Source organism: Neodiprion fabricii, chromosome 2, assembly GCF_021155785.1.
Source record: "Neodiprion fabricii isolate iyNeoFabr1 chromosome 2, iyNeoFabr1.1, whole genome shotgun sequence".
Lineage (NCBI taxonomy): Eukaryota > Metazoa > Arthropoda > Insecta > Hymenoptera > Diprionidae > Neodiprion > Neodiprion fabricii.
This window is the reverse complement of record NC_060240.1, coordinates 12,709,618-12,731,940: the sequence shown is the minus strand read 5'-3', so window position 1 is coordinate 12,731,940 and position 22,323 is coordinate 12,709,618. Positions and strand designations below refer to the sequence as shown.

Genomic DNA, 22,323 nt, shown 5'->3' with positions numbered 1-22,323 from the left:
GAGAATTCGCGGGGATTTCCATCGACCTGTGCCGTCTTCTATCGGGGGTCAGTCTCAGTCCGAAGTGAGCTGCCATGTTGTACCGAACACTGTCAGTGACCATTTTGTTTTTGTGAACGCATCCTTCTGAGCCAATCGGAAAAAAGTGTCTTCACTTATTTCAGTCAGTTGACAAGTCTTCGGTACTGTCAGGTATTGTTCACAACGGTGCGCGGGGATATTGTGCAACAGCGGTGAAGAGACCTTTAAGCACCTTTAAGTAAATAATGAAGTGTTGAGTGGTGCACGGTATGTTTGATATTTTCAGGTGAAGCGTGTGTGTTCTGCCAGTAATATTAAACCAATGTTGATAAAAAATGGACGAATGCTGTGCCTTGACGATTAGAATATTAAGTACATACGTAACTTAGAAGTCAACAATTGTTTATTCAAATTTAAGGTTAAGCTGTCTGCTTGCGGCTCTCATTTCACTCCAGCTCTCGCACTGACAGGTGCTGCGTACTAAAGATAAAAATAATCCGATGACCTAATCTGTAGCCTTTTATCGTCGACAATAGAGTCGCGGTTATTAGCTGCGACTTCTCTGTCGCGTTTTGTGGTTTTCCAACCGCATAACGTTGTTGATCAAACTTGCAGATTGATACTAATTGCCGTTAATATAAACTCACCTCATCGCTATTGCTGATATCAACTAGGGTAACGATAATTGAGCTTTTATTTACTTCACTAAATTTTAACATGATTTTGTTATTTTGTTTTTTACTCTCTTCTTCTTTATCAATTTTACTGTAATTACGATTAAGGTTACGTTATTTTTATGTTTCTTACTTACATTACTTTACTAATTTCACTGTAATTAACATTATTCATATAATTTACTCCATTCATTATCGACATTCTGTAAAGTTGACCAGTTGAACAGTTTCTCACTTACCTCCAGTAACGACAATGTCAAGAACGTCAGCAATTCACAATCAATAGCCATAGTAACAGCTGACTGAAATATTAAACAGTGTGAAACAAGCAAAAGACAGACTAAATTGAACTAAGCTGAGTGAAAACAAAATAGCATATAAACATGGCAGGTGCAAGTAAGGAGGTAAATCCTGCAGACATGAACGACGCTGGGGGAGGCAACAACATCGTCGGGCTGATATTTTCCTTCGTTAAAAAATTTGTCACCGTCGGTTTGGTATGGGGATGTGGTTACATGAATTGGAGCATCGCGTGGTTCATTGGACCGATCATATTGTCTGTACTAAGGACAGAATGGAGAAGAGAAAGCGATCAGCGCCGGCTTACTGCCCAGGCAACCGTTCTTGCTGGTGAACAACAAATGATCGTCAATAAAATGTATGAACTTCCGTCTTGGGTGTATTTTCCAGACGTTGATCGAGCCGAGTGGCTGAACAAGGTCAGTATAAGATTGTTTTTAAATTGCTCATCTTCTCCAATTGATTTCCCGTTATTTCAATTTTTCTTCAATCGTTACAGATCTTGTATAAGCTCTGGCCGAGCATGAACCAATTCGTTCGTCAACTATGCAAACAGGATATTGAGCCAGCAGTTGTCGCTCGATTGGCGCAATACAAATTGAAAGGATTTTCTTTCGAGAGATTAGTTTTGGGGCGAATTGTGAGTATAATCCTATGTTCTGAATCACGGTCTGGCAAACAAAGGTGACAGACAGAGAAAAACTCAGATCCGAATGTTCATTCCTTGAGATTTTATTTGTTGCTATTTTTCTAATCGTCACAAAGCAAAAATTTCGCTTACAAACGAAACATCCTAATGATCACATATGGAGTTTTTATCGAATAAACATATTTTCTCTGTAATTCAAAAACTGATTGAGATAACCAAAAGTTGCTGAAAAATTATTTATTTTCCACATTCTGCTACACTGCAACTAAGTTTCAATAAAGCACTATAATGATAGAGGACCTGTGTGTCGGTTGGGATTGTTTAGGAACAAAATTATGTATTCAGTTATCATATTACAGTCTGACTCATGGAACGCATATGTCAAACATGGTTGACTTAAATATGGAAAGTTATGAGTCATTACACGGACATAGACGTCGCTATTAATATGCAATTTTATGTGGAAACAAACACATGTATTAAACACAGAATTATTTGTTTAGGTCAACTAACTTACATGTTATTATTCATATTGTATACTCGTGGTTTCAAGTAAATTAGGCCAATCATGTTTCCAAGAATTTTTATTTGTTGTGTGAATCTCAATCCAAGCAGCTTTATTAGTATTATGAATATTGTTACCTCAAACGGAGAAAACTGATAAGATCTTTGTCTTTTTTTTATTCACAGCCTCCGAGAATTGGTGGGATTAAGGTTTATGATAAAAATACTGATAGGAATGAGATCATCTTGGATGCCGATATTTTGTAAGTTTACTTATTACCTATGGAAGTTAGTTTTTCATTTTGCACACCTTATCTACCATTCTATTCATTTTGTTATTCTTAAATTAATATCGGTACTTCAAATGAGTCCAGAACTGAAATTTCACTTGTCATATTCCGTGTAAATGCAATATTAGGAAAAGGTAAATAACTTTTAAAAACCCTCCAGCAATGTTATTTGTGCCAATGATGATGAACATAAATTAAACAACATCTTTACAATATAATAAAGCGTACTCTGAGCATATTTGAATAACACAAGCTAAAATTCATCAAGAATTTTAGAAAAGGTTTCTACAATATTGAGAATGATTCAATTCTGGTGTTATTCATTATAAGCGTCTCTAGAGATTGCTTGAACAAAAACTGATTCATAGTTGTACCGTGAGTGAATAAAAAAGAGATTTCTATAAGTATGTTTTACAGATGTTTGTCGATAATTATACGTGTGTTTTACAATTATACCATAGTGTAAAATTGTTGAAATGTTTTTTGGGCAACTTGTGGGGATCTGATCAGCGAGGAAACTGAACCCAAAAATATTAGAACAGGTTTAAAAAAAACGAATTCGAGCAATGAGAATGTTCTAATCATAAAACCTTTTCTCAAATTGTTGGTAGCTTGGTTTGCGTTATACAAATTTGGTGAACATTCAATTCTTTTACATAGCAGGGATGTTTTTTCACATGTAGTCACAATCGTTGGTGCAAATAACATTGCTGGTGAATTGTTGAACGTTTCTTTTTATTCATTCCCAATTTTTGATTCATATCCATTAAAACTTAATGCTGCTTGTTCAAAACATCTCGATTTTAATCAATTTTTGTAACGCTGTAGATATGCTGGAGATTGCGACATCTCATTCTTTTGTAGTAATGTCAAAGGAGGCATCAAAGATTTTCAGGTAAGTTTGAAGCTCATCAATAAAACTTGATTTTGCAATAAACATTACATAGTCATGTCGAGAGCCAAAATGTAATTTTCCTGATTCAAAATGACCTTATTTTCAATCTTCTAATGATATGTGAAAATTTTAATATAAAGATTTAAGGATTCGATGTTTATTCTTTCAGATTCGTGGTATGATAAGAGTCGTAATGAAGCCCCTTTTGTCCATCATGCCACTTGTCGGAGGTCTTCAGATATTCTTTCTAAATATGCCCTCAGTCGATTTTAATCTAGTCGGAGTAGCCGACGTGCTGGATATGCCTGGTTTGAGGTAGGTGCATGGGGATATTGCTATGTTTTACAATTGTCCAAGCTTTACCACGAATCTTATAATTTCACAGTGAAGTTTTGAGAAAAGCTATCGTCGAACAAATTGGTGCGATTATGGTCTTGCCCAACAAATTGCCGATAACTTTGAGTCCAGATGTCCCACCTGAGCTTCTGAAAACTCCTGAACCAGAGGTGAGCCATGAAACTAGATTCATTTATTCAAGAAACGGCAATTTTGTATTCGGAATTGACTGTATTTTGTAAAAAGTAATCGATATGTGAAAAAAAAATGTGTGGTTAATGGATATATGGAAAGGAATAGAGATCCCGTTTTCATCTGATGCCAATAAATCCTAGGTGTATTGTCATAAGCTCCCATTAAATAGGTTTATGATTTATGGAATTAGGTATTTGCGGAGTATTAATACGTATGCTCTCCCTTTGCAGGACTTTAAGAATAGAGTGAGATCATCTGTCTTTGTTTAATAAGAGAAGATTTTTGGAATGTGTTCACTCAATTTTTAGTTTCTGATTCTTATCTCTTGGTCTCCGATTTTTGATTTTGTGTCTTATCTCGATAACCAATTATACGATTTGTTTGGGATTTGTTTTATTCAAAATTATGTAGATTGAACGTCATTTACAATATTTTTTTTTATTAGAACTCAACAATAGTAAGCATTGTCAGTGACAATCATATCCATCATTTTATGCGGTGACATGTTTTGTGGTGGACACAATCCCAAAAATGGTGCAAACAATTTATTTCAAATTTTGTGATAGTATTATTCGATGTTTTATCGTGTTTGCTATCAGCTGACTTTTTTAAGTATTGTCTTTTTTTTATTGACTAAATGAAAACGAAGCCATACATTTTTTTTGACCAAAACTCGAATTTCAACTTCAAACGGTCGCCATATTCTTTAGAAAAAAAACTGAATGAAACTCGATCTGCATACGTTTAAATGAAACAAACCCAAATCGAATTGAATAATTGGTTATTGTTGTATATATTCTCTAAATCGCTAATTTTTTCAGCTGTCTACTCGTTCACACTTCGTTAATCTATCTTAAAATACTAAATTTTCAATGAAAATTTATTAATTGAAACAGTTGAAAATTATTCTGTATTTTCTTTAAACTCGTACCTCATCACCTCTGTGGTTGTAATTCGAATTTGTCAATAATGGAGTTTAAATGATTTGTCGTAAATTAAACCTGCTATATTGAATTAATTGTTTGTATTAAATGTTGAAAGAAGCATAGTTATATGATCTGCTTTTTGATTAAAGGGTGTGCTACGAATTCACGTAATAGAAGCAAAGGATCTGATGAAGAAGGACTTCAGTGTCTTGGGTAAAGGAAAGTCAGATCCGTATGCGGTAATAAATGTTGGAGCGCAAGAATTCAAGACAAAAACAATTGACAATACGGTAAATCCCATTTGGGATTTCTGGTGTGAGGTATGTAGAAAGAATTTGATTACAAAACAAATTATCTTTATTATTTTTGTCTTATTTTTATACACCGCATGTGGCTTTGTTCCAGAATTTTTTTTTTCTTCCAACCACTTTTCGCCCATGAGATTTCTGATTTCAGTTGCGATACAAAATTCAACATTCTATTGAATCACCTGAGTTTCTAATTAACTTTACTACAATACCAGTTGCAAGGAAAACTCACTTACAAAGATGGTTCGAAATCTCAGTATCACTGATATTTTTCTTTTTTTGAAAAAATAAAGAATTGAGCATATCAAATAAGATTTTTTTCATATGAAAAACAGAATGGCTTGGGCTAACTTTGGATTTCCTTGCATCTGCGTGATAAATTGTTTTTTTTTTTTTTTAGAAAAACGTTATTCTTTCCATTGGGAAGTTTCTTTACATCATGAATTTTATTTACTCTTCGAAAGATTGCTGACCATTACGAAAAGTTCTTATTAATGGGAATCCTTCGTTTTATTCATAGTTTATTTGTTTCATATATTAAATTATTTATTATTCTTAATTCCTAATTCTTAATTCTCATTGTGAGTTTATCAATGCTGGTTTCTACATATCTATCACTGACTGTACTGATGAGACAAAAATTGTTGACTCTCCATTAGCTTAGCATAACGGTATCGAAACGTAGATCTTCAACAAGTCAGTGTCTTAACCAATTAAATAACAATTCACCGTAGCTGGTTAACCATGATATTCATTTGTTAATCTCTGTTAGAAAATGTTTTTCACTTGTGGTATACTTAGCTCATCAGACTTGGTGATAAATTTGTGATTAATTTAGTTTCGCCCACCTGTGTACAGTGACATTGAACACTGGTCAGTTATTTCCTGGTATTTAAATTCCCATAGGACTAAGTATCGTACTTATACTTATTTACTCCGACACGGTTTAGCTAATTGAGACGTTATCTGACTCAATAAAAGTCGCCTCTTTTTGAGGATGAATGGGCTATGATATCCAAATCGTAAGTTAGGAAAACAGAAAAAACCATTTAATTGAATTTCAAGAGTGTTTTTTTTTTTAACATACGATAGTGAACACGTGTGACACAATATTTCTATGCGACAATAATGAACCTGCATAAGATTTCGAGCCCATTAATCCTTAACATTATTTAGTCACAAGGGCATCCTGAACTTGACGTTCGTTAGTTTGAGGTAACTTCTCGATGAGCATTAAATCAACCATGTGTGTAATGTGAAATACTTAATTTAGTATCGTCACCCTGGTATGTATGTGTGATGCATGACTCGTTGTATGGCATTAGTGCGCTGTGTCATCGGCCATCGCTCAGCAGCTGACTGTTCTCGTCTGGGACCGCGACGAACCCAAGGATGATGAGAGTTTGGGCAGGTAAGATATCATGAAACCTCACATTTCCTTCTTCCATCTGTTCAAATTTCAATTCACAGAAATATTTTCCTCAAGCGTCGAAGTGTAAAGCGAATATGATTTTATTCAGTAGCACAAATATCGCATATAAGTGAAATTTCTTAGCTGTACCATTAATTTTTAATATAATATGCGATTTTCAACCATGGCACCCCCTAAAAAGTTTTATTTATGTTAGAAGAAAGGTTTTGACGCAAGATGAGCTTTCTATATTATGTGGAAGATCACGCTCCGTTGATTTTTTACTGTTATAAATTTTTTTTTAATTCTTGAAGAATCGTGAATAACTTTTTTTTTCTATTACTTACATCTATCATAATATCTAAATAATATTTACGTTACTCAGAAGACCCACACTTGTATTATCAAGCCTCCAGTTGATGTTTGAGAAGTGTATTTGATGTTTAATTAGAAATAGAAGTGTAATTAACGTCATCATTAATTCAATCTCATAAAATAGTTATAATTTAATATGAGTTTTTAATTTAGAAGAATAACATTCCCAGTTGATACATTGCTGTATTATGGATCACGATCTTTGGATTGAATATAAATTTCAGGAAAGAAATAATAATTTAAGTAATGCTACGTGTTTCTTCACAAATCCAAGAAAATTTGAAAAAAAGTGAACGCTCAAACGAACGCGATCTTCCACATAACAGAAAGCTAATCTTTTTACAGTATTTTTCTTTTGGCCTAAACAAACTTTTAAACCCCTTAATATATATATACTTCAGTCAAAAATTTAGTTGGAGATGTTTTAATGAAACAGACGATGAAATGACCCGGCACTGTAAAGACTTTCCAAATTTTGTATGATCAGAGTTTCGATTGGGGAAAACAATTACACGGCTCTCAAAATCACATATGCAGTTACGATCATATAGTTGAATCATGGTACAGTACATGTATATTATATACATACCTACATATTACAACATATATTATTATTGTGTATCATAGTATTTTTCATCACACAAAACATGAAATATATACCCATACAGCATTATTAATTATAAAATGCATGTTAGTGTATGTGTAATATGTTTTGCAAACGGGTCTAGAGGAAAGTGGTAATCATCGTCTTTACTGGTAATATATGTATAATTTTGTTCGCACGTGTGTGTTTGTTGATGTGCCTGAGTGTTTTGTATATATTCCGTGACTTCCAGCTTTAAAAAAGTGCGTATTGCTAAAAAAATTGATATGCTCAAAAGAATTTTGTCCCAATATCATTCAATTTGCAAACGTAATTTCATTCCACAGTTTGCTAGCTTTGCATCTGGAAAAGTTCCGAAAAGTCATTCGGCGATGTAACATAGAAATTCCATTGGGAGATCCCAATTTTCTGATGATGAACTATTTCAGAACACATCGAATTCTTTTTTTCTATACTATTCATTGATGTATTTCAGTATGAGTAAAATGTTGTTTTCGAATTTCATTTATCAGTTAAAAGTTAATCGTTAGTATTTTGGCCATTGTTTTCTACCCAATTTAAACGCTTATCACATTTATATACTTGAGTTTCAAAAATTGTGTCGAAAAAGTTAAAATCTGTCAAATCAAATGTCGGATTCTGTATAACCCAAGAATAAAAATTATCTTCTTTCATTTACAAACATTGTATGCAATAAATTTATACTCATTCCGACATTTTTTTCATTCACATTCATTCCTTCATCCGAAGCCGTAGTATGTATGTAAAGTGAAAATCTGTGTTTATATTAAAACGTGGTGTTGGCGCGTAGGCTGTGATCACTTGCTGCAGTGTACAGGTGATAACTTCTTCTCTATGGGATTGGGACCCAGGATTTCCTTGCATCCAAGATGATGACTTTCTTGGAAGGTAGTAAATGAACACGCTTCAAATTGCTTTAGCTATGTGATGAATGTATTGAGAGTGATTATTGTACATACATGTATATTTGAATATACACTATTACTTATATCTTCCCTGGTAAACAAATTGTCAGAAATTGTCATCTCTTTTAAAAATTCCTGCGAAATTTACCACGTTTTCGGACATTTCTGAGAATAGTCTTGTGCTATTTCCGCAGAAAAAGTTTGAATTATTATGATGATGTATATGGGATTTTGAAAAATTCTAGTAATTTTCTACAATGAAAATCATTTTCATTTGGAATTTAATTTTTTATTGGAAATCTGGGGAGTTTTTGTTCTTCTGATTGTTTCTCGCCAAGTCGATTTGGAGGAGATAATCGAATCAAATGTTTGAAGAAACTCATATTTTTTCAGAACTTTAATTTCTATCAGACATCTAAAGCAGTAAGAGGTCTGGTGTTATTGCGTATTTTTCGATGTTATCACAATATGAAAAATTGGGATTGATTTCTGAGAGATATTAGAAAATTTTCAGCAATTGAAATAATTTTTTTTTAAACGCAGAAACAAAATCTGGACTTATCTATTGTAGAATATTTTCAATAAATTTAGAATTTTGAGAAACCATGCGGAAATTTTTAAGAAATATCAAGGTTTTTCCATTAATCTAGAGAAATGAATTTTTAGAATAAAAATTGAGGCATTACTACGAAATTTCTAAAAATTATTAGAATTTGTCAGAGATTTTTCAGAAAAACTGAAAAACTATGGGAAATTCATCTCCTGAGTAAATTCGCTGCAATTTCTAAAAGTGTTTGAAACTGCTAATAACCATTGCTAACATTAATAATCACTAGAACAGTTCTCACTCACTTTCATCGACTTTTATTCTCTATTCTTATAATAATTTCAAATTTCACGAGTTTTACAATCTCTCTATTTTTTCTTGTGAAATTGCAATTGGGCCTCGATTATGGGACCCATTTGGAACACTTTTCTCATTCTCTGTGCCCTGAGATCCTTCTTTCAAATCGCGTCTATCATCCAAGTCCGAATTTACAGAGCTACTAAAATACTTAATAATTTTACTGTTAATCATTTTTACTATTAATCGTTTTAATATATGTATTTATATCTACCTTATAATCTTAAAAAAAACTTCTATGGTTTAATTTTTGTCAATTTTCAACTTAATATCTGACTTGCTTAGCAGATTTTTTCTGCATATGTCCATAACGCTTTGTGTTATTAATATGTGTTAACTTCAAACGAATTATTTTATAATTATAGAAAGGAGTTTATTTTTTATATTAATTTATTAGTCACTCAACGATAAATTCAGCTACAAGATTTTATGATGGAAATGACGTTACGCTTAGAAAACCTTCTTTATTTTCAAAATTGAGACTGAAATGCCTAAGGTAAAAGTCGGTCAACTAATTTCTGATACTCTCTCATGATTAACTTTGAATTTATGAGATGCCCTTCTAATTGATTAACTCCAAGTAGCAATTTGCACGTTACGAATTGCAAATGAACTAAAACAGGTGTTGTTGTGTGGCAGTTTATAGTAGATGAGGGTGCGGGGGGATACAACAAGATCGTTGCCCGCCTATTTGACAAAGACACCACTGGCCACGACGATCCTCTAGGAAGGTATTGCTGCTAAGTATACTGAATGTCTGAATAACACGTCGTTCACAAACACCCCATGTTTTGTTGATGAGTAGGCGTAGAATCTCTTGATGACTTATGGAAAATTACTACTGGAGCCCAACGTCATGGGATTTTTGTTTTTAGTCCAATGCTGAAGGTTCTAAGAAAGAAAATCGTATTTCACCTTCAACTGGTCATTATCAAACAATTTTGAGACTTATATTTGTGGTTCGATTCATTTGGTCAACAAATTATTTACTTACTCTCTTTCCTCCTTTGCTGAATTTAATTTACCCGATACTCGAAAAACGCAGTGGTAATTTTTTGTGAGGATTACCTCAAGGGGGCAAATTATGCGAACACAAACTAAAACTTGCAGTATTTTGCTGTTAGTGCGATGCATTGAGGGGCTGAATGTTGAAGCGAATAAACTTCGAACTAAACTCTTCCGATAGGGAATCGAGTAATAATTGTGTATGCAATAAATGAAGGAATGTCTATTGTATATATATATATATATATAGTCTATTGTATATATCTTTGATTGCGAGAAATGATTTTTTTTTGGAATTGTGAAAAGTTACTTGTATTGTACACTGTAATGAGAGTATTTATAACATAATTTAAGTTAATGTAAGCTAATTAGATGACACCAAATGCTATTTGCAGAAGAAACTGCTATCCATGTGCTTATCTGCATGTCCTTCTCTCATTGTCTATCAATTACTTCAAAATGCCGTGTTTAGTATTGTTATAGTGCATGAAATAGTCTCACACAGCCTAATTCACAACTACAAAACATCACTTACACTCATTTGTTACATACTAGGTTTGACGCAGATCACATTTTACTCGGACACTAGACTATTTTACAACACGCAACATTAATCATGTATTTTACCTTTTTTGTAACAGAGCATCTATCGAGGTAATCAATGTTCAGCAAAAAGGAACTTTGGACACCGTAAGTCGCAGTTCTTATTACTTGAAGTAAAACTATCCAACTACTTTGAAAATGAAGTTCGTACAAAGCAGATTTGTTGTGCAAATTATTTCACACATTCCCTCATCTTTGGCATCGATTTATTAATTTTTCAACTAACTTGGTGAAAATTGTGAAAAATGTTACATCCGAATTGAACATTTAAAAAAAATAAATGTTGCATATGTATAGAACGTTTTTGAAAAGTGAACGTTTTGCGCAACTCAAACGTTTGTGAAAAACGGGCTTTGCGTACAAATTAAGAATTCCTAAAAAAGAAATGCTGCTTCCACATCGAACTTTGTTTGAAGACTAATGTTTACCATTAAATTAAAGATTTTTGAAATACAAACGTTGCTTTTGAATCCAATGTTTTGAAAACCGCATTATAACTTACAAGTATTACTTCCACAGTGGGTCACATTGGAGTTTGCAAAGCATGGAATGGTCCACCTTCGTCTTAAATGGCTGACTCTTTCTAACAATGTCGGTGATTTACCAGCTGTGAGTAAACGAATATAAATTCATGTATCATTCTTCTGAGTTTAGGTGCATGTATTACTCGTTTGAACTTTTATTTGGACAATTTAGTAAACGGATGATCAAAGACGATACGTTATTACCGAGGCGAAGAGAAATTGTATCAAATTCGTGTTATTTCACAGGCCTTGGCTGAGACTCAACAGCTGCGAGTTACTTCAATGAGTACTGCGCTTCTGATTCTCTACATTGATTCAGCGAAAAATTTGCCAGTGAGTTTGGAGTTTTGAGAATTGATTACTGGAAAAAAGAAATGAAATGAAACAAATTAATTGACGAAACGTTCAAGACAGATGATCGATTACACCAGGTCACAGAATTGTAAGAACTCGTTTGTTTGTTCAGTGTCTCCGTGCTACGAAGCAGCCAGACGTCTACCTTGAGGCAGTGCTGGGAAATCGCACTGAGCGCACTAATACGATGCTAAGATCTTGTGATCCAGTATGGGAACAAGGATTCACCTTCCTGGTTTCAAATCCAGAATCAGATATACTGCATTTAAAAGTATACACAATTGCTAATCTTATAAAACATTTCTAGACGTTGAAAATAACTGCGTCATATTTTGACAAAAATTCTGTTGATAGTTGTGTTGAACATTGATCGACAACCCTAGGTATTCGGTTGTAGACAAATAGTTCAATTCAAAATATAGATGATAATTATTCTGATACTTACTGCGGACGAATTTATCGTATTTGCTTCCTTCTAAATTGTTTTAGATTGTAGACGAGAAGACTGGTATGAATATTGGTACATTGAGCTACCACCTTACCTCACTAATGGATAAAAAAAATCTAGAAATTTCTCAGCAGCCGTTTAATCTGCAACATGCTCAGGCTGACAGTAGAATAATTCTGTCCATGCGACTGAAGGTAAGAAATTTGTAGTTTTTTGGTTTTTTTCATGGCTGAATATATTTCATCCGACTCTAACTATCCCGCTTCATACAAATCCAGATTTTGAAGTACGATAATCCAGAGCCAACTCCAAACAACGAAGAACCCCAGGATATAAACACACTTAAGAGAGAAATAAAACGTCAGGAATCGAACATAAGCAACACTCCATCTAGTAGCAGTGAGTATCGTCATTGATTATGAATGAGCCGAAACGTCCAAATCGAAAGCTGGGAGAAGTGAAAAGACTTGGAAAAATCTCCAGCAGTGTTATTTGTGACAATGATGGTAAAGACAAACGAAACAACAACTCTACAGTGTGATAGAAACGAATCTGCAAATTCAGATAACACAAGTGACACAAGTTCAGATACCAAAATTTCGAGGAAAGGCTTCCTGGTCATAACGTTTGAAATGATTAAACTCCGGTGGTTTTGATCCAATGTTTTCAGGCTTATTTTTCTCGCTCGCCAGATCCCCACAAAATTATCTTAAAAACATTCAAGAAATATTATATTATCATCGATTGTGGTTATAACAGACAAATGTTATTGTTGACAAACAGTACCACATTTACGCAATTCTATTCTTATACAGTCTAGCGGTGACTATTTTTCGATTTTTAGCAAGTGATCCCTGGAGATTTCTATGGTAAATAAAATCAGCCCAAAAACATGAAGATCGGATTACAAAAGTCAGAGTTTAGGCATTTTGAATGTTCTAATTATAAAACTATTTCTCCAGTTGTTGATATCTTGACCTGTATTATTGGACTTTGTTCAGAGTAATTTCTATTACTCAGTAGGGATGTTGTTTCATTCGCAATTACTTTTATTGGTACAAATAACATTGGTGTAGATCTTTTAAACGGTTTTTCTCTTCTCTAAATTTCAATTCAGACAGTACAACCAATTTATCCTTTAATTGTTTGTGTAATTTATTCCCCTGTCATGTCTTACACAACTGGAACTCTAACTCATGCAATGCTTTATTCTATTTTTAAAAAAAACAAGAAACCGTTTATGATGAACTGTAGAACTCTTATCTGATTTTATTCATCGTAATTAATTGAATTTCAGTCGCACCTAGCCCGCTAAAAAAACAACCTTCTAAAGAATCTGTGGCCAGCAGTGTCATCTCTGCAGCGAGTTTTAATCCAGTCGCGCCTATTGAAGATCAAGGAACAACACTTATACAAGAAGAAATAGCAACTTCTGCAGTATCAGTGCCGGTGAATGCGAGCCCGCAATTAATTCGCAGGAACATTAGCATGACTTCTTCAGCGGGAGAAACAGGCCTGGGCAGGATTCAGCTTACGCTACGCTACAGTGTCGCTAGACAGAAACTTGTTGTTGTTGTCCACAAGATTGCGTCAGTATCATAGATAATTTTTCTTTAAAAATGATGGACCAGTGAAACGGTTTTTTGAATTTCCTTTCTGTTCTCTTTTACAGAAATCTACCGCTCCCGCAAAACGATCCTAGCAATGTACCCGATCCGTACGTCAAACTTTATCTCTTGCCAGATCGTCACAAGGAAACCAAGAGGAAAACCGCCGTGATGAAGGATAACTGTAATCCCGTTTACGACGAGCAGTTCGAGTACATTATCTCTCAAGGTGACATAAATACACGCAGATTAGAAGTCTCGGTCTGCACCCAAAAAGGGTGGCTTTCTACTGGTGGTAACGTAATGGGTCAGGTCTACATAACTTTATGCGGCATGGATTTAACTCAGTCGAATACCGCTTGGTACGATTTACTACCTGCAAACCGTGACTAAAACGAACAAGGCATTAAAAAAAAAACCGGGAGTTACTGTGCTCGGTTTAGTTGAGATTGATTTGGTAAACAAAACTGTACTAAGGATTGATATGCTACGTTGCTACAGCGATAAATAAATCACGAAGAAAAGTTTGTGGTTCCAGAGAGACACAAAAGAAGAACAGCTATTATCTGAAAATATATTTTCACAGTTCCATTATGCAACGCTTTATTATAATTATTATTACGAGATATTTTTTGCAGATAGTAATAATCGAGCAATTAAATCGCTCTATTTGTGAAAGCATTTTACATAGTTTTTATAATACATATACAATACGTCATAATGGGGCATTTGTACATTAATTATAAGTATACCCACAGTTTAGACGATTATTTTAATATTTTCATACTGACATTGACAGTTTATGGCAAATCCAATCGTGTTCAATAATTTTTTTTATTTCTCGCTCATTTTTAACTCATTTATTTTATATTAGGAAATTTTGCTCTCAATTTTTCTATTATATTTCGAAATTCATGTAATAGTATTTTCATCATTGGCATTGAAAAAAAAAATGTACTGATGCGCCAACTTATTGAATTATATTATGCACTAATTCTGTTATACGGTACACGGTATTTAAACCGTTGAAACACTTTAATGACAAATGTATTATTTAAATATTGAGTTCAGTGGAGCGTTTGCATCTCAAAACAAACAAACATAGTTGACTTATAATATATTAAAGTTTAAATATGTTATGTAATACATATGTACAGTATATACACAAACGGATCTGTTATTTAACACTATTCTATTTGTAATTGATATCCAAATGAACAACAAGGCAGGCCTTTACTACGATGATAGATATATTATCTGTTATACGTTAAAGAAAAAAAAACGGGTCTGTCATGCATAATTATAAATCTATTGCCTGACACACAAGTTATAAACTAATTTTTGTTAATGTTATAAATCATGATATATATATTATATAGTGTATACATATACAAATATTACTGTTATAAGTATTTTTATTATATTTTGCAAGAAGACTTGTTTCTGTTTTTGCTAACACACTATTGCGTGCGGTAAACTACTAATAAATATAATCTGCATTTAAATTGTATTATGATATAATTGCACAACCTTTTGTATATTATTATTGGTGTATTCATGATTATTGATTATCAGTTATCAGTTACACACTGTGAGAGTTGCCTAGGAAACTAGCAATGTCGAAAATAATCAGTGTTACAGAGGAATGAGGCTATTGACAGGAGTTCACCCGACGGGTTTTCTATTTATTGTCTTAATATGTAGGTGTTATGAGCCGCAATATTATCTTCCATCGATATTTTGCAATTGCGATAGGTTCAAACTTAAGTTGAATATAGTATCCGGCATTTAAAAATGCAGCGAAGTACCGCACTGCCTGTCCTTCCGGGTTTCAATTTCGACGCCAGAGTAAATATACCATTCCTTTAGCGATTCTTTTTGTTCTTGAACAGTGTTGTTTTATCAGTGAATCGTCCTTCAGATCGGCCAAACAAAATTCCACAAGCCTCAACACTTTGGCAAAATCCATACAGGCGTTTATTACCTCTCCGAGAAAGCAAAATGTGGCATTGGTGGTCAACCTCTCCCTTTCACTGAGCAGGACCGTTATCCCTCGCTGTACCCAAGAGGCGAGGTGCAAGTTTTGCCGCCATGGCTTGCTTTCGATAATCAGGTGTGTTTGCGACTGGATTTGTTCATTCCTAATCTCCCTGATAAAGTTTTTGGGCCTCGCAAATAGAAATGTTATTTTTCACAGAGATTGATGTTCAAGGCTTATTTCCAAGAAACCGTTCAAGAGAGGTGGCAGTCCTTTCAAATCAGGGTTGTTATAATCAGCTTTTTTCTTGAAGATGGGACGATAAAAATATCTGAACCGGCTGTTGACAACAGCGGCTTAGAACAAGGTATGTGTTCAGATTTGCTGGTTCCGCTTTAGAAATTACCATACTATAAATTTCAAGGTGTTTTGGTCAGACGCCAGCGAATACCGATGCCTGATCCAGTCAGATATCGCTACTATGATATCATAGACCTTAACATAGGAAAAGAACCAGAGTTTTTTTCTCGTGTTTACAAGATTGTTGACTGTGACAAGTTCACTAGGATATTCTTGAATCGATGCGGCATTCCGGTTCCTGATCCAATCGATATACCATCTGATCCATATAACGAGCGACGAAAAGTTGTAAGACGATAACGTACATAAAATATGAACAGGCAATTCAATGAGTTATGTTTCTCATCGCTATCAAATTGGATATTTTTAGGAAATATTCCCAAAGAGGCCAAATCGCAAGATAGATACTCTAGCCAAGTTTCTATCCAATGATAGAAAAGTTTTGCGATTTTATGGATACTGGGACGACAGAGAAACGGCTTATGGTGTTATCCATGATTTGGAACTGCATTTCTATCTCGCTGACGACACAATTGAGATAAAAGAAAACGTGCCACCCAATTCCGGCCGGGACACAGGGTTTATGTTCATAAAAAGAATGAAGCTACCTAAGGTGAGATGTGATTGAAAAAGAAATTTGATTTGTGGTCCACCTGGAATTAGCAAGTTTTACCAAACACCTTTCTAATGGTTTTAATGATTCGAAGTATGAACAGTAGAGTGTTTCGATTGGAAACTACATTTATTTTTGTGGTGTTTTGAAAAACTTAGTGCGCATAGCTAAAAAAATTACCGTTAAAGGATAACTTTTGAATCCAATTTTTAAATAATGCCTTTGGAATTCGAAGTTGTGTAAAACATTTTTTTTAGGTGAGAGAGAATAAATGCTGCATTCAAACGAAACAACCAAATGAATAGCCGATTACTTCTTTCATCTGTTACTTCAGTCCTTTTCTAGAATTGATCCTCCTGGCGCCGGAGACCCGCTCACAGTGCTCAATGTCATTGGTGAGAATACTTCATCTAGCTGGTACATTGTCGACTCGTTGAACACCGGGAGAAACGCCAGAGAATTCTACACTGAGAAGGATCTAATGATTGGTTCCCAGATAAATGTTTTTGGTAGGAAAGTTGTTTTAACAGACATCGATCCCTACACAAAGGAATATTATAGGTATGTATGTAAATATGTACATACTTGAGGAATCAATCAATTCGAAAATCGCACATCTCGAACGCAAAATTCAGTTTAACAGGTTTCCTTGACAGAGATGCTTCCCTGCAATCTCTTGCAATCTCTCTGATATTTCTTAAAAAATTCTGTGAATCTAAACTTTTGTAAGGAGATGACAGAATTTCCATGAAACTACTTTGAAATGTTTCATTTTTTTTACCAGAGTTACTTGAATTTAGAGAAATTACATAGAGATCGCACGTTGGCCAATGAACTTAATGAGTCTTTTTGATCCATAGATTAAAGTATGGTATAGAAGATTTCACACCGTTAGAAAGACCGGATGCGAAGAAAGAATCCGAATGCAAGAGCGTCGAGAAGTATATTCCACCTTACAATGGTTTTGGGAGCTACGAAGACTCGCTTGGGAATTGTTTCAGCTTGGAGCCAAAACCACCGAAAATAGACTCCGTTAAATTCTTTGATTATGACAAGTTGGTGAAATATTTTTGATTCCTGGTGATTGGATGTTTGGACGGAAAATGAACTACTCGATCCTGATCTGCAATTTTTTCAGATGTGGGTTCGAGAGCCACGTACTTCGCTTCAGAGCAAAGCTTGTCTCAAACATACCTGAAAATAACGACAGACATTTTATAATAAGAGTATTTTTAACCGATGACACGATATCGATTTTTGAATTGGCTGTTCGAAACTCAGGTAACGTTTAGTTGTATTATTATACTTTTTCAGCTGCAACGTTGATTTCGACTAAGCTGTATCATATTGAATGGCTCCTGGTAAAAAAAAAACTATTAGAAATTTCCCACATTTTTACTTTTCATCCTCTTTGGTGATATAGGAAAAGTATTGGTTTCGGTCGAAAATCACTTTTTCTAATTTCAATGAATCTTTACGGTTTCTAACCTCTAGAATCCGAAAACTAGGTTTTTAAAAAAATATTATTCGGTTTGTCCGACAAACTCCTGCAATGATTTTGGTAACGGCTCGATGAAAAAATTTGAAACTTACAGAATTTTACAATCAAATGATGGGCATGAAAAATTGCTATGTCCCGTTTAATTTGAACTTCTGGTTCTACCGGAAATGAATAGATTCTCAATGTTTAATCGATAAACCTATATACTTATTCTTCTTTCTTAACTTTTCTAAATGAACAATCATAATTTTCTCAGTTTGTATATTTATTTATTTTTAATTTATAAGATCGTTGTATTTTAGATATAGTTTTTCTAATTTTTTTTTTTCAAGACTTTTCCATTGCCTGCCAAGTCCTATCAGTTTCAGATTTTTCATTCGGCCGTTTTCGAGGTCGTTGCGGAAGTTTGTCGGGCAGGCCGACAGACTCTTAAACCTATTCATGGTGATGAAAAATATCGCGAAAAACTGTTTTTCCGGCTTATTTTTTACTGATATAAGTAGGTATATCTTTAAAACAACGAGTTTTTAAATTTCTCGGTATTTCTGACCAAATCGAGTTGGAGGTGAAGATCGAACTACTTTATAGAGAAAACCCATATTTTTCCAGAACTTCATTTCTATTAGAAATATGTAAAAATCTGATTGCTGGTGTTTCTGCGTATTTTCTGACGGTATCGTGTTAGAGAAAACTGAGATGGACATCTGAAAGATATTAGAAATTTTTAGGAAAGAGCTCAAATTTCGAAACTGACATTTTCAATAAAACCAGATTTATAAAAACTGTTCATAAACTTTCAAAAAACAAACGCAAATCCTCTGGAATTTCACAATTTGCATTGAAATTGAGAAATTTGTAAAATATTTCTAAAAATTATTAGAATCGGTCAGAAATTGTCCATAAAATCTGTCCTTGTGTGAATTTGTTTCCGTCAGAGACGCCACTTTAAAATAGAAATCATAGGACTTGAAAACGGCGATATTTGATTTGACAAGTCCTTCTCTTTCCTACTTTTGATTGTCAAACCATTTTAGGTGAAAAAACAGATGCTTGACAGTTTGCACAACCCTCATGGAAAAAACCCTCAACTTTGGTGTAAATTCGTACCTTCAAATCAGAGATAATGCTAAATCCCCGTAAGAAAAAAGTTGAGGGTACGAATTTACACCCAAGTAAAGGGTTTTTTTCCGTGAGGGAACCTTTTCCGTCAATTGATATTTATCAAATTTTTCAATATCGGTTGTTTCTTCGATGCCATATTAATTAGTCGTGCATTTGATAGCTAACATAGTTACGTTTCGAAACGTGATTGAGCTTCTGTGTTTTGGAACAGGGTTCAAGCGATGTCTGTTTCAAAAAAGAATGCAGGTAATGATGCCTGGACAAGATATTTACACCAACAAAAAACCGAAGTATTACGAACCCCATCATTTCTATATTGGGGCCAGAGTTTCTCTATGTGATTTCCATTTTCAAATTACGTCTGCTGATATTTACGCGCTTCGATACATGGAACTCCACAGTAATCAGGTTTGCTTGAAAATTCAACCTTTTTATGTGTTGATATTTGATACAGCGATTGAGAAATCTTATCAACATTTTAGTTCTTATGCATTTAATTTGGAAATTTTATTTACGTGAGGTTTAGGTAATATTTATATTTGAAATTTTTTTTTTAATTCTCTGAATTGGTTCTGAAAATTACGTATTTACGAAATGCTTCACAGTTTTTAGAAAAATTTAAAAGTTATCCAGACGTTTTCATCGTATTTCAGAAGCAGATTTTTATCAGGTCTTAATATAATACTTAATATATTCGTTTTTATCGTTATTATGGTTTGCAGTTCCCTAAAGCAAACATCAAACTGATTATGGAGAAACTGCGGAAAGCTTTAAAGCCAGTGTATAAACAGTTTCTCAACGAATTTGGTCCTGAGCGTGCAGAAAGTGACCCTGATGTTATTCAGTACAAGCATTTGAGGTAACTAGTGTTTGAATAAACATCTTATTGTGAAGAGAAAAAGTTCATGAATGTAATTCACAGTGAACCTCATTTTCGTTATCTTACCTATTGAAGTACTAATCTAATTTATATTTCTTAAATAGCCTATGATATTTGACTTATTATGCATATTTAGAGAAGCCCTATGTAAGTACTTGGGAGACAAAATAACAGAGCACGAGATGATCACAGTTGCACGGCATTTTTCGTCCCACGAAAAGAAGGAGCGCCATACTCGAGAATACATTAGGTAAAAAATTTATGAAAATTTAATTATTCTCATCTAATTTTTATCTTATTTCAGAGCTTATAAATGATCTTAATTAGGTTCACGAATAATGCCAGAACAAGGAAATTCTAAGCTATTTTTCACCCATCCAACTTGCAGATTGCAATTACTGCAATTCTTTTTAGATTTTTTATTGAAACCAAGGTCTTTTTGATAAACACTTGACTCAAAATTTTCATTATATTTGTAAGTAACGCCACAATTATTTCTAAAAGATGATTATTAACCTAATCCACTTATATTGTGTGATATGCATACTTTGCGAAAAATATAGTCTTTGAACATGTTTTGACTTTTTTGCAGAGCAGTTTGTAATGTAGATATACATGATACAAATATTTTTCAAATGTCTACACATACAAGTTTCTTCGAATTCCTAATTTTTTGTCACAATTACGTCTCAGATCTTTGGTGCACGGGGAATTGAATCGACAGCTTTGGTCGGAGCTGGATAGACTTGAAGAGGATTTGCACCACGTGGATAGAGCCAGAACTGGCTATTTGCCCAGGAATGAGCTTTACACGATTTTACGTGGCTGCCGTCTTCCTTTGGACGTTGAATTGATCAATTCCATGTTGGATCAGTGAGTTGTAATTTAGATAATCAACACAGCGTCATTGCACAACAGTTATATGTATAAAATAATATGTGATTATCTTCACATTTCCAGTCTTTGCAAAAATGAGGAGGGAAAAGTCGATTATAATGATCTACTGCAGTTCATCAACGTGAAAATTAATCCGGTCGTTCCTACGCCTCCCATTAATATTAAGGTACAACGCGATATCAGTTACTTATTTCGCAACAGTAAAAAAAATTTAAACGCCTAATTCTTCAAGTAAATTTGACGGTCTTCGGCATATTTTTGCAATACTTTAATATACTCTCGAATTCGAGGTTTGATGATTAGAGAATTACTTGAAATTTTTTAATTGCAGTCCGATTTGTGGTGGGCGTCGGAAAAAGAGCCGGACTGCGGTGCTGGTATCGATTGGTGCCAATTTCTGAAGGAGTTGGGCATCCAGGAAGAAGATCACGGAGGTGGAGATGAGATTTAGTCGTTAGAGAAAACAAAAAACTAAGCAGAATCTAACACTCATACACGTAAGTATCGAAACATATTTTACACACGATCCCGTATTTAATGTGAAAGGAAATCAATATTACGAATATAGTACACATCATGTTAATAAATTTATTGTACACACACCGATGATCACATTACATAATAAAGATAAAGAATCCTGCGTGTTTATTTACACAATTGAAGTAATAATAATAATATACGGTATACCATATATATAAATAAAATAAACTACAATATTAAATATTTAACACCATAATTAGACACAGAGTGAATAAATATTATTACTGGACGTATAAATTACAATTAAGTACGTGAAAATAATCCTTACGATATTTCTGCCAGTCGTTTCGTTGGCAAGTTCACAATAAATTAGTTCTATATGTAGAATATTATTTTACCATCTGGCTGGTTATTGAGATCAATTGAGATCCTTGAATTCAAAAGACTCAGAATGCCATCTGGTTGCAACTCAACCAATTGGTTCTTGTATTTAATTATAAAGTTCATTTTTTATCCCATACTTTACGGTACGTTGATTTAATATCACAAAATGAAAGTTATACAGCTTGTACACGATGTTTTCTGTGCTCTGGTATTCGTAATACTTTCCTAAAACGATCAGTTGATTATCCA

General features: G+C 33.9%; 2 protein-coding genes across 8 annotated transcripts; both read left to right on the top strand.

Moving 5' to 3' along the window:
• The first annotated feature begins 176 nt into the window (after window positions 1-176).
• Window positions 177-14,396, top strand: LOC124176663 (extended synaptotagmin-2). 7 transcript variants are annotated; one of them, XM_046558233.1, is made up of 18 exons: window positions 177-288; window positions 440-696; window positions 1,113-1,414; window positions 1,495-1,635; window positions 2,335-2,411; window positions 3,267-3,333; window positions 3,503-3,648; window positions 3,719-3,839; window positions 4,940-5,110; window positions 8,300-8,397; window positions 10,965-11,013; window positions 11,446-11,535; window positions 11,697-11,783; window positions 11,917-12,075; window positions 12,294-12,446; window positions 12,531-12,651; window positions 13,550-13,841; window positions 13,925-14,396. In XM_046558233.1, exons 3-18 carry the CDS (start codon window positions 1,115-1,117, stop codon window positions 14,250-14,252), a joined length of 2,400 nt encoding a protein of 799 aa, XP_046414189.1. In that variant the 5' UTR covers window positions 177-288; window positions 440-696; window positions 1,113-1,114; the 3' UTR covers window positions 14,253-14,396. The 7 variants fall into 7 exon arrangements, with proteins under 7 accessions (XP_046414189.1, XP_046414185.1, XP_046414183.1 ...); XM_046558229.1 differs by lacking the exon at window positions 8,300-8,397 and adding an exon at window positions 9,958-10,049 and having other exon boundaries at window positions 907-1,414; XM_046558227.1 differs by having other exon boundaries at window positions 907-1,414.
• Window positions 14,397-15,485: 1,089 nt separating this feature from the next.
• On the top strand, window positions 15,486-21,813 carry LOC124176664 (EF-hand domain-containing family member C2-like). Its single transcript, XM_046558234.1, has 14 exons — window positions 15,486-15,707; window positions 15,781-15,972; window positions 16,057-16,204; window positions 16,262-16,485; window positions 16,568-16,810; window positions 17,145-17,371; window positions 17,671-17,865; window positions 17,949-18,091; window positions 19,645-19,841; window positions 20,156-20,292; window positions 20,450-20,563; window positions 21,007-21,186; window positions 21,274-21,376; window positions 21,542-21,813. Exons 1-14 carry the CDS (start codon window positions 15,654-15,656, stop codon window positions 21,659-21,661), a joined length of 2,277 nt encoding a protein of 758 aa, XP_046414190.1. The 5' UTR covers window positions 15,486-15,653; the 3' UTR covers window positions 21,662-21,813.
• The last annotated feature ends 510 nt before the right edge of the window (window positions 21,814-22,323 follow it).

Coding starts and splice junctions, on each gene's coding strand:
- LOC124176663 (XM_046558227.1), top strand. CDS start 1,079: ATGGCAGGTGCAAGTAAGGAGGTAAATCCTGCAGACATGAACGACGCT. Junction 8,398..10,964: donor GATGATGACTTTCTTGGAAG/GTAGTAAATGAA, acceptor TTTTTGTAACAG/AGCATCTATCGAGGTAATCA. Junction 12,076..12,293: donor CAGATATACTGCATTTAAAA/GTATACACAATT, acceptor AAATTGTTTTAG/ATTGTAGACGAGAAGACTGG.
- LOC124176664 (XM_046558234.1), top strand. CDS start 15,654: ATGCAGCGAAGTACCGCACTGCCTGTCCTTCCGGGTTTCAATTTCGAC. Junction 15,708..15,780: donor GTTTCAATTTCGACGCCAGA/GTAAATATACCA, acceptor ATCGTCCTTCAG/ATCGGCCAAACAAAATTCCA. Junction 18,092..19,644: donor ATTGGCTGTTCGAAACTCAG/GTAACGTTTAGT, acceptor GTTTTGGAACAG/GGTTCAAGCGATGTCTGTTT.